Source organism: Channa argus, chromosome 9 (genome assembly GCF_033026475.1).
Source record: "Channa argus isolate prfri chromosome 9, Channa argus male v1.0, whole genome shotgun sequence".
Classification (NCBI taxonomy): Eukaryota; Metazoa; Chordata; class Actinopteri; order Anabantiformes; family Channidae; genus Channa; species Channa argus.
Genome location: NC_090205.1, coordinates 5,407,501 through 5,426,404, shown reverse-complemented (window position 1 = coordinate 5,426,404; position 18,904 = coordinate 5,407,501). Strand labels below are relative to the sequence as shown.

At 41.1% G+C, this 18,904-nt stretch overlaps 1 protein-coding gene across 1 annotated transcript in view; it reads left to right on the top strand.

The window, feature by feature from the left end:
- The first annotated feature begins 546 nt into the window (after nt 1-546).
- The window catches only part of fer1l6 (fer-1 like family member 6), a 24,242-nt gene continuing 5,884 nt past the window's right edge, over nt 547-18,904 (top strand). Inside the window, exons 1-38 of the mRNA XM_067514877.1 lie at nt 547-856; nt 2,461-2,537; nt 3,083-3,194; nt 3,439-3,493; nt 3,586-3,717; nt 3,835-3,897; nt 4,165-4,243; nt 4,398-4,554; nt 4,944-5,130; nt 5,376-5,477; nt 5,564-5,654; nt 5,729-5,846; nt 5,972-6,218; nt 6,969-7,077; nt 7,406-7,637; nt 8,365-8,485; nt 8,773-8,873; nt 9,774-9,876; nt 10,369-10,488; nt 10,599-10,751; nt 10,849-11,020; nt 11,195-11,319; nt 12,162-12,296; nt 12,420-12,569; nt 12,661-12,768; nt 12,920-12,982; nt 14,104-14,202; nt 14,558-14,783; nt 15,328-15,467; nt 15,559-15,681; nt 15,771-15,816; nt 16,351-16,395; nt 17,070-17,164; nt 17,462-17,590; nt 17,679-17,819; nt 17,908-18,035; nt 18,125-18,295; nt 18,447-18,601. Of these exons, the coding sequence (XP_067370978.1) occupies nt 822-856; nt 2,461-2,537; nt 3,083-3,194; nt 3,439-3,493; nt 3,586-3,717; nt 3,835-3,897; nt 4,165-4,243; nt 4,398-4,554; nt 4,944-5,130; nt 5,376-5,477; nt 5,564-5,654; nt 5,729-5,846; nt 5,972-6,218; nt 6,969-7,077; nt 7,406-7,637; nt 8,365-8,485; nt 8,773-8,873; nt 9,774-9,876; nt 10,369-10,488; nt 10,599-10,751; nt 10,849-11,020; nt 11,195-11,319; nt 12,162-12,296; nt 12,420-12,569; nt 12,661-12,768; nt 12,920-12,982; nt 14,104-14,202; nt 14,558-14,783; nt 15,328-15,467; nt 15,559-15,681; nt 15,771-15,816; nt 16,351-16,395; nt 17,070-17,164; nt 17,462-17,590; nt 17,679-17,819; nt 17,908-18,035; nt 18,125-18,295; nt 18,447-18,601 (4,645 nt within the window). The 5' untranslated portion in view covers nt 547-821. The remainder of the gene's footprint in view (nt 857-2,460; nt 2,538-3,082; nt 3,195-3,438; nt 3,494-3,585; nt 3,718-3,834; nt 3,898-4,164; nt 4,244-4,397; nt 4,555-4,943; nt 5,131-5,375; nt 5,478-5,563; nt 5,655-5,728; nt 5,847-5,971; nt 6,219-6,968; nt 7,078-7,405; nt 7,638-8,364; nt 8,486-8,772; nt 8,874-9,773; nt 9,877-10,368; nt 10,489-10,598; nt 10,752-10,848; nt 11,021-11,194; nt 11,320-12,161; nt 12,297-12,419; nt 12,570-12,660; nt 12,769-12,919; nt 12,983-14,103; nt 14,203-14,557; nt 14,784-15,327; nt 15,468-15,558; nt 15,682-15,770; nt 15,817-16,350; nt 16,396-17,069; nt 17,165-17,461; nt 17,591-17,678; nt 17,820-17,907; nt 18,036-18,124; nt 18,296-18,446; nt 18,602-18,904) is intronic.

Below are 18,904 nucleotides of genomic sequence, written 5' to 3'. Positions count from 1 at the left end.
CAGCCGTCCCACTCAAAGCATTATATACTTGTATTATTAATAATCGTACATAAACAAATGATGATATTGGCTTCTTCAGACTCGTTCTATACACATCGGTCCACTCTGTTTTTCAACATGTTCCATTCAAACCATCTTGCATCTGCAGTATTTTACGCCCTGAAAGGTAACAGCTGAAAGGAAAAGAAGAAGTGCTCTTATGTAAGGAGAATGATTTGGTCATTCATAAAATTAATGCAACTGAAATGAAGGAGTGAACCCTTCCAATGTTGAGAACATTCAGACAGTGAAGGCATCGTTAGAAAAGAGTGTGTGAGCTACTTTTTCAGACAGAGCCTTAAAATGGAGCAAGGAGGGCAGGTACCTTTTTATCTAAAGCACAAAGTAATTCAATATGCTGCACACAGCCAAACAGGGAGGGATGCAATGGAAATGTTTGTTGGAACAAGAAGGACGGACCTGAGCTCGAGGTTTCATCCATAAGTGCAGAGGCATAAGATGCCAAGACTGGGTCAAGTTCCTACATTAGAGTATGAGGAGGCAGGTGTGGAGAAGTTTGTGAGGATTAGTAGGAGTATGTTTGGATAAGTCTTTATTTACAGTGTCAATGGATAAAGGGACTTCTAGCAGAGCAAAGGCTCCGGAGTTTGCAAGCGATGCTGAGCAGATGTCAGCAGATGTCTTAGCATTAGCAGGAAGAAACAAATCCTCTGAAATCCTCAAACAACCAGAGGTCAGAAAAGTAACTAGATAAAGTCGAAGGGCGTGAACTTTCCTGATTCTGGTTATTAAAAAAGGAAACTTCTCTGGACTTGAGCAGAATGGATCCGTTTGATAGTCCTGTAACACAGCAGCGGTGAGCAGTTGCATTTTTATTATTTTGTTCAGGAACTGAGTTAAGGAAGTGTTTTATCCTTTTTTTGAGACTGTTGCTTCAGAAGGATTAACACTAACGAACAAAAGTCAATATTATTCAAAGTAATTATGTATTCTTCAAATGAAGATATGTCTGGGATAAAGTCAGAATGATCTCAGGAAAGTTGTGCTATAATTATGTTCGGAAATTGTTTTTGCAGATGTCATAAGCCAATGGCAGGTATTTGTCCGTGAGGACACATTGTCCTGTAGCAAAGTGTTTTCATTGATCCTTTAGAAAGATATTACTGCTGGGTCATAAATATATTGGTTTTTATTTTGATCATACTGCATGTATGTCAATGAAAACTTTATTTCTTGAGCTCCTTTCATTTAGTGTAAATGAAATTCAAAGAGCTTTACAGATGATTGGAAGTTGGAGAAAGGTGATAATAATGCCGACAAAACCAGAGGATTTTAAAACAAGGCACATCAAATGAGGGTAATAAGACATAAAAGTGTGGAATATACATTTATTTAAAAAATGTGAATAGAATAAATGGGATTAATTTTACTTTGACTTACTTCCCTCAAAGGAAAGTTTAATGCATTGCAATGGATTCATTTATTTGGTTTATTTTTGATCTAATTGAATCTTTAATTAAAATTCAAAATGATGAGCTGAACAAAAAGAAATAAAACAAGAAAAAGTCAAACCCAGTAGATTTATTATAAGCCTCACATAACTTAAATAAAGACTCTTGAACTGTATCACTGGACACGTGGGTCTTTGTTACATTACAAAATGCATCATCATGCAAAATATTTGCAGCATAGAAGATCCAGAGGAAACAAACAACACTTCCTTAGCCATTGCTCTGTAGCTGTCGCCAGATTGTGAGTAGCTCACAAAAACTATGGTAAAAAAGCAACCGGCACTTTCTCCAACTTGCAGACCTCTACCGTTCATTTCTTGCTGGTTTTGAGCTTCTCATACTGCAGTGTCACAGTACTGGAACTTCTAACTTCAAGATGATACAGCCCATTTACTTTCCGAGCCTGGTTTTGAGTTTCCTTGTTGTTCACGCTTGTAGGATCGGCTGGTTCTACAACAGAATTCTGTCATTTTTTTCCGTAGGATCAGAGCTTTAAAAAGACCTAAATGATCTCATTCATCTTAGAAAGTAAGTAAAGTTAGTGGTACAGTGTGTTAAGTATCTAAGCTTACTTTACCTATAAACTTATATGAAATCAAACTCTGATCTGATTCCTCAGACACTGAAATGTGCCTCTAATACTTTGAGATGTAAACGTCTACTGACTGAAACGTGAATAGTAATAATTTAAAGCCTGTAATGACCCCACTCTTCTAAAGTCCAGTTACATTAAGCTTCAATAGAAATAACAGAGTAGTTGATCTGGACAAACAGGGATTATTACTGAGAAATATTAGTGACTCCCCTCAAAAGGAAGTAATTCAAATCTGACCAACAAGTCGTGAAATTTGTCACCAATCAGTTCAAACTCAAATTATGTAAATAAATAAATAAACAGCAGGTCTCCTCTTATTGAACTTACTGGACTAGTTTCTTTTCTGTTTTGCAGGAAGATGTTTGGCCTGAAAGTAAAGAAGAAAAAGAAAGTCAACACAGATGTGGTTCTGGCAAACAAGGCAGCTTTGGGTAAGACCTGGAAAACACACACACACACACACACACACACACACCAAATCTCACACTTTAACTGTACTTACAATGTGCAATCATTTAATTATCACTGTCACTGCTGGTGGGACCAACCCTTGGCAAACAGTCACATGTGGAATATGGGACTGAAAGTATTTACAGTACGTCATTATGGGTAATTTAGGTTTTCAACTAAATGTCTTTCTCATCGATGTTCATATCATAAAAGTTCATATTAAATTATTTTATGGTGGTAACTTTCCTCTCTGGTTTGAAATATTTCTGCGTGTGACACAATGTGCTGAAGGGGAGGTGGTTGATATCACTATCATTTGGTGTTTCAGCTTAATTTCAGAGCTACTTGAACCATAGCCACGTCTTATTTTTCAGAACCCAAAATGCATTGTTTAGCATTTGCTTGCAGAGCGGCAGAAATCCCAGACCTTTAAGTTGTTTGTCAAAGTTCCTTATCAAGAACAGGACAATCTCACCGAGCTCACACACAGCTTCAGCAGTCTAATTGTGTGTGTGTTTCTACACAGACAGTGAGGCAGAGGGGCCTCCTGAAGCTGCCTCCATGGTGGAGGAAGAAAATACCGAGGATCAACCAGGAACCTCTGCTGTCAGACCCCGAATTATACCAAGCAGAAAGAGGTAGAAAACCATCACAACGTGATCAAAGTGTGCTGAGTGTTGTCCAGATATTTATATACTGAACTTTACTGGCAAAAGCCATAAACATGGCAAATCCTGTATCAATAAATATAGTTTTGTAATTGTATACTTGCTAAAGCTAAACAAACATACATTACAGTTTTTTATTATTATTTTACTTGCAAATATGATATCGGTATTATATTATATAAGTCTGTTTGACACTGACCTACAACGTCCATAGAGCCAAACTGAAAACTCGCATCCAGGACATTGAAGGGAAACCACAGAGTTTTCAGGTAACAACACATCGAACAACTATGCAACAATGTTTGGGAGATATAATGGTCAGCAGTGCTGCCGCTTACATGGAAGGTCTCTGGTCTCATAGATTGCCATCAACATCACAGAGGCCAGGCAGCTGGTGGGGGAAAACATCGACCCCAGCGTGGTGATTGAGATTGGCGATGAGAAGAAACAGACATCAGTCAAAGAAGGAACTAACGCTCCTTTTTACAATGAGGTTAAAATAAACTGCAAAACATTTATCTCCGAACCCTGCTGTATGTGAGTCTCAGTCTGATTGTCAATTAATGTTAATTTATTTTGCTGTGCTCTCCTGCTCCCTTCTTCCCACCAGTATTTCGTGTTTGACTTCTTTGCCCACAAGGAGGTCTTCTTCGACAGAGTCATCAAGCTGTCGGTGAGTCAGAAGCAAGCATTTCATTAACAAGCTTTACGTAGAAGTCTAACATTGTGAACAACCAAATTATGAAGGCTAAAATACAGAAATGAATTATGTCTGAATGTGTAATCTACATCATTGAATTGGAAAATGAAAGTAAATCCCAAGGTCTTTGCTTAAAAAGGTAGGTTATTTTTGTTTGTGTGGATGGATTTGTAGCTTTGGGTTTGCCACGTATCACAGGCCCCTTCAGTTTCAAGTTTGTGCTCTGTCGTGTATCCGCAGGTGATGCACACTAAGATGCTAAGGAGTTTCTTTGTAGGATCCTTCAAGGTGGATGTGTGGACAGTCTACAAACAACCGGGTAACTTTTTGACATGAGTCATAATTGACCTACATCAGGCTTCTTTAAAGGCTCAAATCTTTGCCTTTTTTCTGGAGTTGTACAAAGGACACAGACACGTCCACTACAGCTTCTCACAGTGATCCCCCTTCTGTCTGTTTTTGTGCTCCCTCAGGTCACCAGTTCATCAATAAGTGGGCAGTGCTGACCAATCCTGGTGACATCAGCACCGGGGTCAAAGGTTATGTCAAATGTGACATCAGCGTCTCAGCAAAGGGAGATGCTGTGAAGCCAAGTGCAAAAGCGAGTGATGCTGATGAGCAGATAGACAAGTATGATAAAATCTTTCAAAATATTTGTCTTTGCAGCATTTGACCAGTTTTCGTCCTACATCATGTTCCATAAGTATATGCTCATTTATCCCTTTGTTGCCATGTTTGTTGCTTGGGTTTATATGCTAATATCCTCTGCCTATTGAAGTGACTTTTAACAGAAGACCAGCATTTTCACCAGCATTTAATACATTTTGAAATCCCGTGACCAGATAGCATGAAGTTTACTGGGCACAGTGAATTCCCAATTGTTGAGCTTTTATCTAGTGCCAGACTCAGATTATTCAAAAAAAAAAAAAAAACAGCAGGGCTTTACACTGGTGTTCTTGTCGAGAACTTTTGAAAGACTGAGATGTATTTGTATGTGATCGTGATGGGGCTTCCTTCAGGAACCTGCTGATACCAGAAGGTTTTCCGTCGGAACGACCTTGGGCTCGTTTCTGTGTAAAGGTGTATCGGGCGGAGGGACTCCCCCGGAACAACTCCAGTATTATGGCTAATGTCACCAAGGCCTTCATCGGAGACAACACGGCACTCATAGACCCATATGTAGTAGTCAGCTTCTTCAAACAAATGGTGGGTTGAATATCAATTATTAGCAAAGTGACATACATGCTCACTTGAAAGCTAATCAGGACAATGTCAAAACTGTCAAGCTCCTTCTCACCTTTCAGGTTTTGCACTTGTGGCTAATGGTCAAGTTAAAGCTATTTGTGACTTGTGTGTAAAATCTGAAAAACTGCCTTAGATCGAGTGTTTTGAGTCATCTTTGGAATTCACTCTACGTTAATGCAACTCCAAATCATTTGCTTTTCTTTCAGGGCCGCACATCCACTCAGAAATCCACTGCAGATCCGGTTTGGAACGAACAGATTGTCTTCACGGAGATGTTTCCTCCCCTGTGTCAGCGACTGAAGATCCAGGTGAATGTTATTATGTGGGAGGTGAAGCTTTCCAAATTTCATCACTGTTTAAACCTAAAAATAAACTGGTTTCTCTGTCCTTGTAGGTCTGGGATGAGGGAAGCATGAGTGATGTCGCCATAGGAACCCATTACTTTGACCTTAAACGCATCTCCAATGAACAAGATGGTGACAGAGGTAAGGAGAAGTGAGGGGAGGGGGTTAGGGGTGGGGGTACCTACCTATTACCTGATCCATCTCGTTTGTTCCAGGGTTTTTACCAACCTTTGGTCCTGCTTGGATCAACCTGTATGGCTCCGCCCGCAACTTTTCATTAGGTGATGACACTGTGGAGCTTAATGAGGGCATTGGAGAGGGTGTTTCCTACAGGTCAGTGTCAAGATGATGATTCTAATATTCCACAACCGGATTATAATAATAAAAATAATAATTGATTGAGTCACTGATTGATAATTAACCAAATATCTTACCGCCAAAAATCTTGCTGGGCTCAGGGGGCGAGTTTACATGGAGCTGGCAGTGGAGATTCTATCAGGTGGGGCCGGTTCAGAGTCCAAGCTCAGCCGAATTATCAAGCCTACAAAGGATGCTAAAGCAGGAAAAGCCGGAGGGAAGGATAGTAAGACCGCTGCGGGAGGAGGAGCGGGAGGAGGAGCGGGTGGAGCAGCAGGAGGAGCTGCTGATGATGACAAAGGGAAAGCTGTGGCTGCAGAGGTCCTACCTGTGGAATCTCCTCCTGAGGTAAGTTTTTAGTTACTTCTACCAGTATTTTAATGTGCAAGCAGTTTTTGTTGTATGTTAAAGTACTTTAGTTAAAAACTTTTTTACGCTTGTTATTTTTGCCCACGGTGCAGCACATGAAGTGGTTGCAGTTTATTCAAAGTGCTTGTTCAGGAAATGGCAGATACAATCACTTACAACTGAGCCAGAATGGCAACATTTCCCCCACTTTCTATGGTTTTAAACATTCAAACACTGCGGGTTAAAAAATGTCAGGGTTAGGTCAGGTTAGAGTTTGGCTTAGGCAATAAGTTAAGATAGTAACAACACCAACCGCAGTAGTTTCCCACAGGACTCGGAGTCCAGTGTACTCTTTTGAAAGTCTTTTTGGAAAGTTTTGTGCTCCATCCAACCACTCCAGCCTCCTCCTCACAAACTTCTGAGGGTCGAAATACTATGCGAAGGTTCTAAATTCACTACAGCTGCTGGATGTTGTTGAACAGCAAACAGTATCGGTCATTTTTGGCTGCTGGTACAAACCAGATGATGTTACGTAGTCACACTTTACAGGACGACTCCAATACTTGCTTTTTCCTACAGTTTGATAATAAACCAAGGTTTTGCTCAATCTTGCACAAAGTTAAAGGTGATAACAAATACTGTGTGGGGTCTACAGTGGATTAGGAATATTTTCAGCTCCTGCAAGTGCCTCCCATTAAATAAACAGTGATCGACAAACGGTTACAAAAATGCCTGTGTTTCCGTGTCCAGCTGAATGATGACCACAAGGAGAGTTTCCTGCTGTTTGGTGCATTGTTTGAAGCCACTATGATTGACAGGAAGATTGGAGACAAGCCAATCATCTTTGAGTTTTCTGTGGGTGAGTCGCTGCAGACATTCTGTGTACAAGAGAAACACCTCACACATTGAAGTCTACCAGCTTTGGTTTATGTTAGTTTAATAGTATGGAGTGTGTTAAAGTCGTTTATCATATTATTTATTGTGGACTCCCATGTTGTCCATTTTCTATTTATCAGATAAGCCATGAATAAAACCATGTAGAGGAGGCATAATTCCTGAAGCACTGGTTTCATTCTAATCTTTTTTTTATGTTTCAGTGCCCATGGACATGTGACTTTCCTGCTGTATTGTCGAACGGTTTTGTCATCTAACTGTTGATACATCTTCTATTTTGTTTCCTTCCTCAGGTAACTATGGTAACATCTTAGAGTCAGGAGCCCAGTCAGGGATCAGCGGCAGTGTCAGTCCTGCTGTCCCTCGGAGGAGAAGAGGACAGGACCCCTCAGAGAGCAGTGATATCTCCCCACTCAGCTCGCCCCCACTGTCCCCTTCTGCCCCCCTCCTAACCCCTCAGGAAACCACCTTGGCCCCCAAGTCTACCACAACACCAGAAAAGCCTCTCATCATTGAAGGAAACAGGTTCAAATTGTTGATGGAATTATTTTTTGCCTCATGTGCATCATACACACTGTTTTGGCCACTACTAAGGAAATGGGACTCATTTTAGGACTGTGGTATCTTTTATTTTATTTAGTCTATGGTCAGATTAAACCTTACGGGGCTCAAATAGGCCAATGGGAGCATTTATAGGGTGATCATCACATATACAACCTCAGCTAAGCTCATCTCTGTGAAGGTGGGTTCTTTCATAGCCAGGAAAAGCAAAGGGCAGACAAATTTTACAGTAACGTGGGCTCAATTAATCAATCAAAAAATATATATATTTTAATTGTTTTGTAAAAGAAAAATGTTATTTCTTGTTCAAAAACATTTAAATAGTTTTCTAACAAATGACACGTAAACCACAGGGTCAGTTGCTCACGTCCTGGTTTCTTTTGGCCACATGTTGAAGTGTCCCTGGACAAGGGAGTGGACCCTACAAGATTAATAAAAAAAAAAAAGCTACTACTAGTCTCACTAGACTGTAGCAGCATCAGCCCTCAGTGTTTAAAAGTAAGAAATTGTGCATTTTATTGCTTATGAATGAAGGTTGTTATTTGTCACATATATTGTTACATATAGTTGCTTTAGATTTTTCAGTTTAGGTTCTCCACCCTCAAAGTGGCTTTGGTGACCCATGAATGCCATGAATTCTTTGTGCGTATAACTGTGTGTGTACTGTGTGTGTCTTTGTGTGTACATGTAGGCACTACATGCATCTGCCCCTGGAAAGACAGAAGCCGTGTATTAATGTGCTGAGTCAATGGGAGGACAGAACCTACCGGCTCTACAACTCCAATATGCTGGAGAATATAGCCAACCTGTTTGTAGGTGTACACACACACACACACACACACAATGTTATCTTCATTTTGAACTTATCAGAATCTCAACACCTGATGTGATATCAGTAAGAGAAAATTAAACAAATGCACTGATTGGCTAGTGGTGCTACAGCATCTCTTCTGTGTTTTTCTGATAACTTGGCTCATACAGAATATTTCACTGGTCTCTTTTTATGAAATGATGCATCTGGTTGTTAAAAACCTGCCTTATAACTTCACGGACAGTTTCTGTAGCTGTCTGATTGAAATGGACGTCTCTTGCCTTTTAGGAGGAAGGTGTGGCCACCGCGACTGAGCTGCACAAGAAGTTAGATCCAGGAGTGGAGCCTCTGCTCAGAACTGTCCTCAAAGAATTCTGTATGGACGCCAGGTATTCACTCTAATCAGAAAACAATAAAACGGTTTAAACAGCTCTTCTGGCCAATCACAGACGAGCGACGCTTTCTTAAGGAGCCCCAGCTTCACCAACGTTCAACTTCCTTCCTATGGCTTTAGTTTAGAATCTACATGTACATTAATACTTTTAAACTTCCCTCACAGTTCACTATATTAAAATACTTCTCTGCTTCGAGCTAAAAAACTCCTCCAGATGACATCGACTGGAGGAGATTATCATCAATAGGAGTTTAGGCTATGATTACAAACTTTATAGTATGAGCAACAACATGACATAATCTGAACTTGAGATTCCTCCAAGTGATGTGTGGAGGCGTTTTACAGCTAGAAGTAGAGAAATATTTTCATATAGAGAAGTCAGTGGGACATTTAATTGCATTTATGTACGTGTATTACCCAGAACTAGAACCAAAAGAAGCAAGTTTAAAATCAGTCTTTAAGTTCCACACTGTAATTTAAAGATGATGCAGAGATGTAGTTGATATGTGATGTTTTTCCTGACAAAGCAGCAAATATTACAAATCCAATACATAATTGTATTTCCTTGCTACTTTCAGGGCAAACCTCATCCTTTGTAAGGAGAGCATCTACTCTAAAAACACTATCAATATTGAGGAGTAAAATGTCGGATTGGCTACAGCAATAATTATCTTCATGCTCCACACTCAGAGAACAACATCCTCCTGTTCAATAAAGGCAAAGCTTTTCATGCTGGTTGTGTAGCTCAAATGAATAAAACCATTACATTTTAGTTCAAACTACAAATTAGAAAGACTAAACACTGTGACTCTAAGCTAATACTACCAGAAGACAGGTGTCTGGTTTCTCTCTGGTACATGGTGTTGCCACCTGCATTCTAATTTTTTTCCCCCAGGAGTTTTATAGCACAAGCAGAGGCCAAATTGAAGGCAGAGCTGAAGTCCAGTTACCTGACACAGCTGGACAAGAAGCGTCTCACATTGTGCACGCAGGAACTGGTGAGATGCACACAAACACACACCAAAGGTTTGCAAAGTCATGGTGTTACATTTCTCCAGGATTATCAAAGGCAGCTTGTTCCAGGCAGAATAAACATCGCTGTCCTAATACGTCCACACGCACACAGAAAACACGTCTCTACCAGTGGCCATGCTAATTCACTTTGATTCAGCCATTATCTATGGATGCATCAGCCTCTGTCACTATGATTTGTCTTGTCTGTTGTCAAGAGTGTTCTACTTTGCACGACTTTTGTCTGTGTTCAATGTACAGGGCACAAAGCAGTTTCCCCCCACTTTCATGCAAAACCCCACATCTTAGCAGTAATTGGACAGACGTCCTACTTCTCCTGGACGAGCCTGGCATCTCCTGCATATCACATAAAAGTGACCACTAGCAGCCATTGGTGGTTTTCCCAATTTAGCACAGATGACTTGCACCAAATGTGGGTGGGAATGGCTCAATACAACAAGCATGTTTGTCTATTGCAGGAGAGTCTGATAAATGAGGCCCAGAGTTTGGAGGAGAGAAGGAAGAAAACTGGTGGTGTCAAGGAAATGCTGCAGGATGCGACAAAGCTCACACAGAGACTTCGCTTCCTTGTGGAGGAGGTATGAGACACCGTGTGTGTGTGTGTGTGTGTGTGTGTGTGTTTATGTACATCCTGGCAATGTGTGTGTAAGAATCTGTTTCATTTCGTTTGTACAACCCAACGTTTCAGCCCCAGCACACAATACCTGATGTGTTTGTGTGGTTGCTAAGCAACAACAAGCGCGTTGCGTATGCTCGGGTCAGAGCCAGAGACCTGCTTTACTCCAGCACCCAGGAGGCCCGAGGAGTCAACTGTGGCAAGATAATAACATTGTTCCTGAAGGTAAACTCACACATTCACAGAACTTATCATTTGTAATTTTTTTAAACAGAACAGCTAGCAGACAAAAACTGATGTGTGTATTGGGGATTTGTTGCAGCCTCCAGGAAAGCGTGTTGCAGGCTTGTCAGTCCAAGCGAAGCTGGATGTGTATCTGTGGTTAGGAACATGTTCAGACTCCAGACTCATGCTGCAGGATCTGCCTGCAGGATTCAGTCCGGCCACAGGAGGCATTGATACTAGCAGCCCTCCAACAAACTTGGTCTGCCCTGGTAGGAAAGCAGCACATTATTACATCTAGTTATGATCGTAGGGGTGTCGGAGCCAAGAACCCACAAGGCTACAGAGAGACAGACATTCACTTACAGCCACACCTGTGGGTGAAATGCAGAATAATTGACCCTTTAAATGCTTAATACCATCGTTTAATATGTGTTTTCCTCCAGAGCATCATAAGTTCCAGCTGAGGTGCCACATGTATCAGGCTCGTGGGCTGATTGCTGCTGATGCCTCCGGCCTGTCTGACCCTTTCGCTCGAGTCACATTTCTATCACACAGTCAAACCACCAATGTGAGTTCTCCACGTCTCCACACAAATTAATCTTTATCAACACGTTTTCTAAGCAATGTGACAGATACATTTTAAATAAAAGGTCAAAAGCCTTCTACCTGGTAACTGAAGGCCTTTTTGTTATAAAATCACACAATAAAGATTTTCAATATGTCTTATGAAATACTGGTCAACAGCAGTTGGAGGTAGATATAGATATATATAGTTGTTTCTTTGCGTGGTAGAGTTTTAACTTGAATTTGTTGATGCAGCAACAAACTGTGTGCACTGAAAGTAGTTTTCAGACATTTCTGATCCCGTGCAGAGTTGTTTCTTTTTAATACACTGCTGCCTGAGGGCTTGGATATCATGACTGTTTGCAGAAAGTTTTGAAATGAACCACAACTTATGGAATCTCAAAGAGTAAAGAACCTTGCCTCATCCCTACTTCTGTAAGATTCCCTTTCTCTAGACCTGTGCAAATCATTGTATTTTGTTTTCGTGCGGATTTTGCACAGAGTTCCAACTTTTCTGGAAATGGGGTTTGTAAACGTACTGCAGTTTTATGTGGTCTGGTCTACAATTTTATGTATCTGCACTGCTGCTTATAGTTAAACTTGCCTGTTTATTTTAGTCTCTGCTGTTTTTTTTGTTGTTGTTGTGCTCATTTAAATTGTTTAATTCTTGTTTTCCAATTCTTCGATTGTCGGTATCATTTTGTTGTTGTAGACCATTTATTTGTTTTTACTCTTTGTATTAACCTTTGCAGCCTACAGCGATTGCTTCTTACTATGAATATGTATCTCTTGAATTGCTAGAGCCCAGGTCTGATTTGCGTGTATGTGTGTGTGTGTCGTTGACAGATTATTAGCCAGACTCTCAGTCCGACATGGAATCAGTGTTTGCTAATGAGTCCCCTGGTGATGAGTGGAGATTTGCTGCACATCAAGGAGGAGCCGCCACGAGTCATTATTGAAGTGTATGACGACGACGCTCTGGTATTGTTATGTAGATGGATCCAATCAACAATCTGTCCGTTAATGGTTTAGCTGCTACTTGTTGACTCTTTGAACTCTTTGCCATTGAACTTGTGACCTACTCTCTAATTTCCCACTGCACAGGGCAAGGCAGAGTATCTGGGAGCCACAGTAGCAGTGCCCGAGGTTCGTTTGTCCTCTGAACACTACACGCCTCCAAATCTGCAATACAGCCCACTGCACTACAGCAGCCAATCTGGAGGAGATCTGCTGGCTGCATTTGAACTGCTGCAGGTCAGTCACACACTCTTTTTTTTCTGTCTAATCATTCAGGGGATATAATGCAGGAGGAAATAATAACAATGTTTAAATGAATGCTGTGTAGATCCCACAGTCAAGAGAGGATAGTCTGCCACCTTTAGAGGAACAGGAGGGAGGCATATACTCAGTTCCTGCCAACATCAGACCCGTTCTCAGCACATACAGAATCGAGGTTTGGTTCTCCTTCGACCCATCATCCCTCCATTCATCCTTGTGCTTGGCTAGAAGGATGATGTTCATGTAAAACAATGTGTGGAAACGTTTATATACACACTGGCAATGGTTTGGATAATAGAAATTGTTGTGTGTGGCCTCTCCACCAGGTCTTATTCTGGGGCCTGAGGGAGCTGAAGAAGGTTCAGTTCCTGTCCGTTGATCGTCCACAGGTACACACACATACGCGCACACACAAATGACACGAGCGAGTCGATGTGTCTAAACTGACCTTTTCATCTGGGCTGTAGCTCAGTTGGTAAAGGCAGTCATCCACGGACCACAGGGTCAGTGGTTCGATCCTCCTGCCCATTACCATCCCCAGCTGTGCAGTGCTGGTTCAAGCCTGGTAGAAATGGGGAGGGTTGCGTCAGGAAGGGCATCCGGCGTAAAAACTGTGCCAAATCAACATGCGGACAATGATCCGCTGTGGCAACACTGAACTCACCGGATAAACCGAAGACAACAAAATTAGTTCTCGAGTAATAGTCAAATAAATAACAGAAACCCGCTTTTCTCTGAACAACGTGTTGCCCTTACACTACTTTCTTGTACATCGAGTCGTACAGGTTTCTTCCATATTATCACCCTCTGACTGAAACGCATCTGATTTCACTGGCTCTGACTTTCTTAAACATAAAGGCCCCTTTTAGATTGTACAGCAATTCTCTCTTTTGAACTCTACTTTGTCTGTTCTTTGGTGGCAGATTTCTACTTGCTTTATATAATATCTAAACAATTTTCAAGTCTACTATGTTAAATCTCATTAACTGTGGTTTAATAAACAGAAGGTTTGAGGGTTCGTTCTTACAGCTTTCTTCTGTAAAGTTGAAATTTGATTAGTGTGAATTTTCTAGGCCTTTCCCCAAAAAAAAATTGATGTATGCAACAATAATTGAAGAGTATAGTTTATACAAAGCTTTGTCATTCACGAGATCTTTGACTTTGTATAACATTGCAGTTGATTCTGAGCTGTGAATTCACTAAATTTGTGTGGTTTCCAACTTGACTTATTTTTAATGACGCCACACAAAAACCTTGTTTCATTTTCATTCATTTTCAGAGTCACCACCATCTGTTTCTATTTTCACATCCTTACTGATCATTCTTTTGCTAAACATCGTAAATTGTGTCATTGCAAGGATAATTTATTCCTATCAAACCGTTTTTTTACTGTTTGTGTTTCTCTTTTCACCTTAGTCAGCACACCAGTTTGTTGACAAAATTAATTTGTATCATGAAGTGCAAAAATATACACTTCAATAACAAAGCCCGTGTCTCTCTCTTTATTTAGGTCTTCATAGAATGTGCTGGTAAAACGTTACGCTCCTCTGTCATTCAGAAGTACAAGTCCAACCCAAACTTCACCACACTGGTTGATGCCATAGAGCTGGTAAGACAAATACAGCATTTGTAGTAAATCATAAAAGTGGTAAAGATTACATTGGAGAAATCCTGGAGGCCCCTAAATTGTTTAATAGAATATATCAGGACCCTCCTGTTTTGTGCTTCTACCTTCTTTGTTTCAGCATCACACCCAGTGAACGCTATGCACAAAGCCAAATCCTCAAAGCAATAAAGTCCTTGGAACAACCAGGCTGCTTGTTGTTCTTAACACCAACTGACTGCGTTGCCACCTTTGGCCCTGTAGTGTCTATCTAACCCCGGTGTCCCTGAATCGAGTCTGGATGGGGATTAAATAAATGTGGAAAATATTTTATTAACACAGAACCTCTATTGGCGTGTAGGAGTTGCCGGAGAATGAACACCTCCATCCTCCTCTCAGTATCACTGTTGTGGACTGGCGGGCCTTCGGCCGCAGCACTCTGGTCGGAAATCACGTCATCAACAACCTCAGGGCCTACAAATACCATCCACCTCCAGCCTTGCCAGCACCCAAACAGACACACAAACCCTCCAAAGCCGCATACAGCCCAGGACCCTCACTTCCACAGGAAACACAAAGCACTGAGGGTAATAGCATCGACAACAGAAGATATTTACTTGGACTTATTTTCTAACCTTTAGCAAATGTGATTTGGGACTCAGAGACAAAATCAAAAAGTATTTTTGGACGCCATGTTTACACGTGCAGTGTTTTAATCATAAAAGGATAAAAGTTTAACCTTTATTAAATGGTTCTAACTTGACATTTTAGCTCCGAGTGAGGCCTAAAATATCCTCACAAATATAAGCGATGCACCTAGTTATACATATTGCAGGAAAGACGGATCAACCCAAAGCAAAACTGAAAGCCAGTGCAATGTTCTTTTATCATTAGAAGTAAGAAAAATAGTAAAATTATGAAAATTAAACTAGTCTTGGGTCTCAGTGGCACAGCTGAGAATAAAGGGCCTAAAATACTTGTTTTTTTTGGACCTTAATTAATCTGTGGGCTAAACATTTTATGTCACAGTGCCGTGAAATCATTAAAAGGATGATGATCTAAGATGGAACTTTTTCATTGCCTGATCTGGAAATCTTTCTTGATCCTGACATAGTCTGTGTCATGCTTCAGAACAGTCACAGCTTGATGGCAAGAGCAGCTCCGCTGTAGCGACAACCGATCAGGATGTGTTAATCACTGTGGAGGATGATCCCACACCGCCGCCCCCACCCCCAGCACCGCCCAGCCCTAAAGAATCGAGGAGGAAACGGGTAATGTGTACATGCAAGAACATCGCTAACTCTTACAGTTTACACGTACCACTGTCTTAATACTGTGCTTGACTGCACCATTTAAATCCAGGACAGCAAGATTACAGGTACTCGTGGTCGTTCCACCAAGAGGAAGAAGCGAACCATTGCTGATGAGTCAGCCGAGTGCGTCATCGACTGGTGGTCCAAATATTACGCATCTGTGGAGAAGCAGGTAGCTTCGATTTTTTTGAGTTTTGGTGCAAAAGATTTGTTTTCTTTTCTAAAGAATTTTTCCAAAATGTGCTTTTCTCTTTGTTTCAGGCCAAACACAAAGACGGTTCTCTATTTCCCCAGGTCTTTGAAAAAGGTAGGATTTCCTCTTACGTGACAACACTGTATTTCTTTTTGTCTGAATCAACAGTCCAAATGGGTAATGTGACACACACCCGCAAACACATATTTTTATAGATAATCACTGGGAGAAGAACAGCTATAACCGAATAAATAGTAAGTTTCTGAGCACCACAAAGTCTGCAAATCTAGTGGGATTTGTTGTTTTGTTTAGTTTTTTTTGGCAAAGTCAAAGAAAAAGCTGCTTTGTGCTTTTTGCTTTGTGTGTGTGATGGAGGCTCCAGGTTTCGTGAAGGGGAACCTGCGAATTAAAAACTGGTCTAATTCGTCTTCACAGCACATTGTGATGCAGACATCTGCAGTTGGCGGAGCATAAAAAAGAAAAGATTTTAATTTGTTTCGTATTTCAGTGAGGATAAATTAAACGTGTACGCATGTCACCAGTAACACTGTGAATTTAGCTCTGTAATATATTGTGAGTAAACTGCTTGTGCAAGGAGTTTTCCAACGCTTCGCTCCTGACCCACTCGCACATTGTTGTGTATTGCAGCTTTGCCATACCACAGTTTGCTCAACGATGGAATAGACTCTTTAGGTAAGGATGAAGAGCATAGGTTTGATGTAAATACATTCCAACACAGCCAGTGGAAGACAGAAGGGGAAACCTGGACTGATGAGGAAGGACTGGTTTAGAGAAATCTTCAGTTAAATCAGTTTTAAAATTAGTCGGTTAACTTTCCTGTAGAAAATCTTCTGCTTGGTAACTCGTTTACCTGTAACTGTGTGTTGCTTTCTGTAGGCGGGCAACATGGCGCACGCGTTTTTTTTTTTGCGCCACTATCTGCAGGAAGCATGTAGTGGGACTTTTTATGCTACTGATGCACTGGATGTGTGGTTCTGTGACTGCATGATCTTCTTGGCAACCACTTTACTGGGTGTAAAATTACCTGATTTCATTCTGCAGTTATCAATCACCAGGGTGTTCTTTAATGTCCAGGTGGGCAGCATTGAAACATTTATGACAAATTGTCCTAAATGGATGCACAGCATTAAATGGAAAAATGTTTCTCTTCTGCTGGCGATGGAGCTTGATCTAAATCACAGGCATCAGTTGAGCTCCTAAAATTACAAGAGTTTGTTCCCGGCTGATGGTCGACTCTTTCATCAGTCACAGTGCAAAGAAGCATTTCTGATTCCTCCACACATTCACGTGGTGATGTTTGGTGTCTTCGCGGTAAAAATATGTCTTGCTTGTTCGTGTGCATTCAGTCAGCAGCCACTCAGATGGAGACAAGAAGAAACCGAAACCGAAAGGAGCGTTGGTGCCAACCCACGGTGTACCGACTAAATTAGCCACACTGAAGGTATTTCATTAACAAGCACTGCATGTCTGAAAATATTTCAGGAGTCACAGACTGAACTAGATTTTATACCACCCTGTTTAATATAGAAACTCTGATTTAAGTGTTTTTTTAATCTCACTGCTGCACATATTGTCTATTAACTGTATATTAGACTGACAACAAGTACATGTCTCTACATGGGACACATAATGCAATCCACATTTTTCTAACCAAAATGTGGATGACTGAGAGCCACCAATAAATCAACCAACATAACTTATTGAAATAGAAAAACCCGTAATACCTTTATCTTTGCAGCTCTACAGCAAAGAGTTGGAGGCGGAGTTTGGGCCTTTTGACGACTGGGTGAAAACATACGAGCTCTTCAGAGGAAAAGCCAACGAGGAAGAGGGGGCGACGGAGGAGAGGTTTGTTGGCAAGTTTAAGGTATGATTATTAAGTTGAATGTCTCCTAAATGGGTGCTTTTGTTTCTTGGGAGCAAGTGATTCACTAAGTGTTTACAAATGTCTGCAGGGGCGATTCTGCCTGTACAAACTCCCCGAGCTTGAGACAGACGATGGGGACAAACTTGCTGACACTGGGCATTTCAGAGTCACCAGAGGAATCCCTCCCAACAGCCAAGTCCAAGTCCTCATACGAGTTTATATTGTATCTGTAAGTCCTCTTCTGAACTTTATTCAAAAAAGAAAGTGAAACATTTATTTTGGTGTTACTGTACACATTTGATCCCCTCACTCCCCAGGCGTCTAACTTGCACCCAGCTGACCCAGATGGGAAGGCGGACCCTTACATTGTTCTTCGACTTGGCAAAAATGAAATCAAAGACAGAGACAACTACATTCCTAAAGAGCTAAACCCTGTGTTTGGAAGGTAAATAACTAGTCGAAGACTTTCCCAATATAACATACTCCTGTTTTACACACAACAACTTCCCAAGTCTCCTTCCTGCCTCCTTCCAGATCTTTTGAGATGCAGGCAACATTTCCTCAAGAGTCTCTGCTTTCGGTGGTGATCTATGACTTTGACTTGGTGGGAGGTGATGACCTCATAGGAGAGACTCGCATTGACCTGGAAAACCGATTCTACAGCCGTCACAGAGCCACCTGTGGACTCCCGGCTGAGTACAGTCTGTAAGTTTGGGCGTCCTTCACACCCTTATATCTCTGAAGTACAAGGAAGAAATACGTTTTGAGTTCTTTTTTCCATTTAGTTCATTTAGATGTCTACTATTATGCCAGGTCTGTGTGCCCTTTGTTAGCGGTTTCCATTTTTATCTGTCAGTGAAGGTTATAATGCCTGGAGAGACTGTCTGAAGCCATCAGAACTTTTGACGAAGCTGTGCAAAGACAATGGTCTGGACGGTCCTGAATTCCGACCTGGACGCATCACCGTCGCTGACAAGGTCTTCACCGGAAAGACGGTCTACATGAATGAAGGTGCACTGCACAGACTTGACATTTCTATTGCCATGTCATCTATATACAATCTCCCACCTGTAATGATGGGTCTAAAACACATCACCACAGTCTTGTAATTGCCACTTCATTTTTCATTCTTTATAGAACAAGTTCCCGTTGTCAGCATAGGTAGTTTAAAGAGGCTTAGGTTTTGTTCTATATTGACATGATAGCATCATGAAGTTGCTGCTGTGTGGCATTAAGATGTGCATACACTGAACTCATTGTCATGTTCAAGAAACGTTCAAGTTGGAGATTATTTTAGTTTTTAACATGGCACAT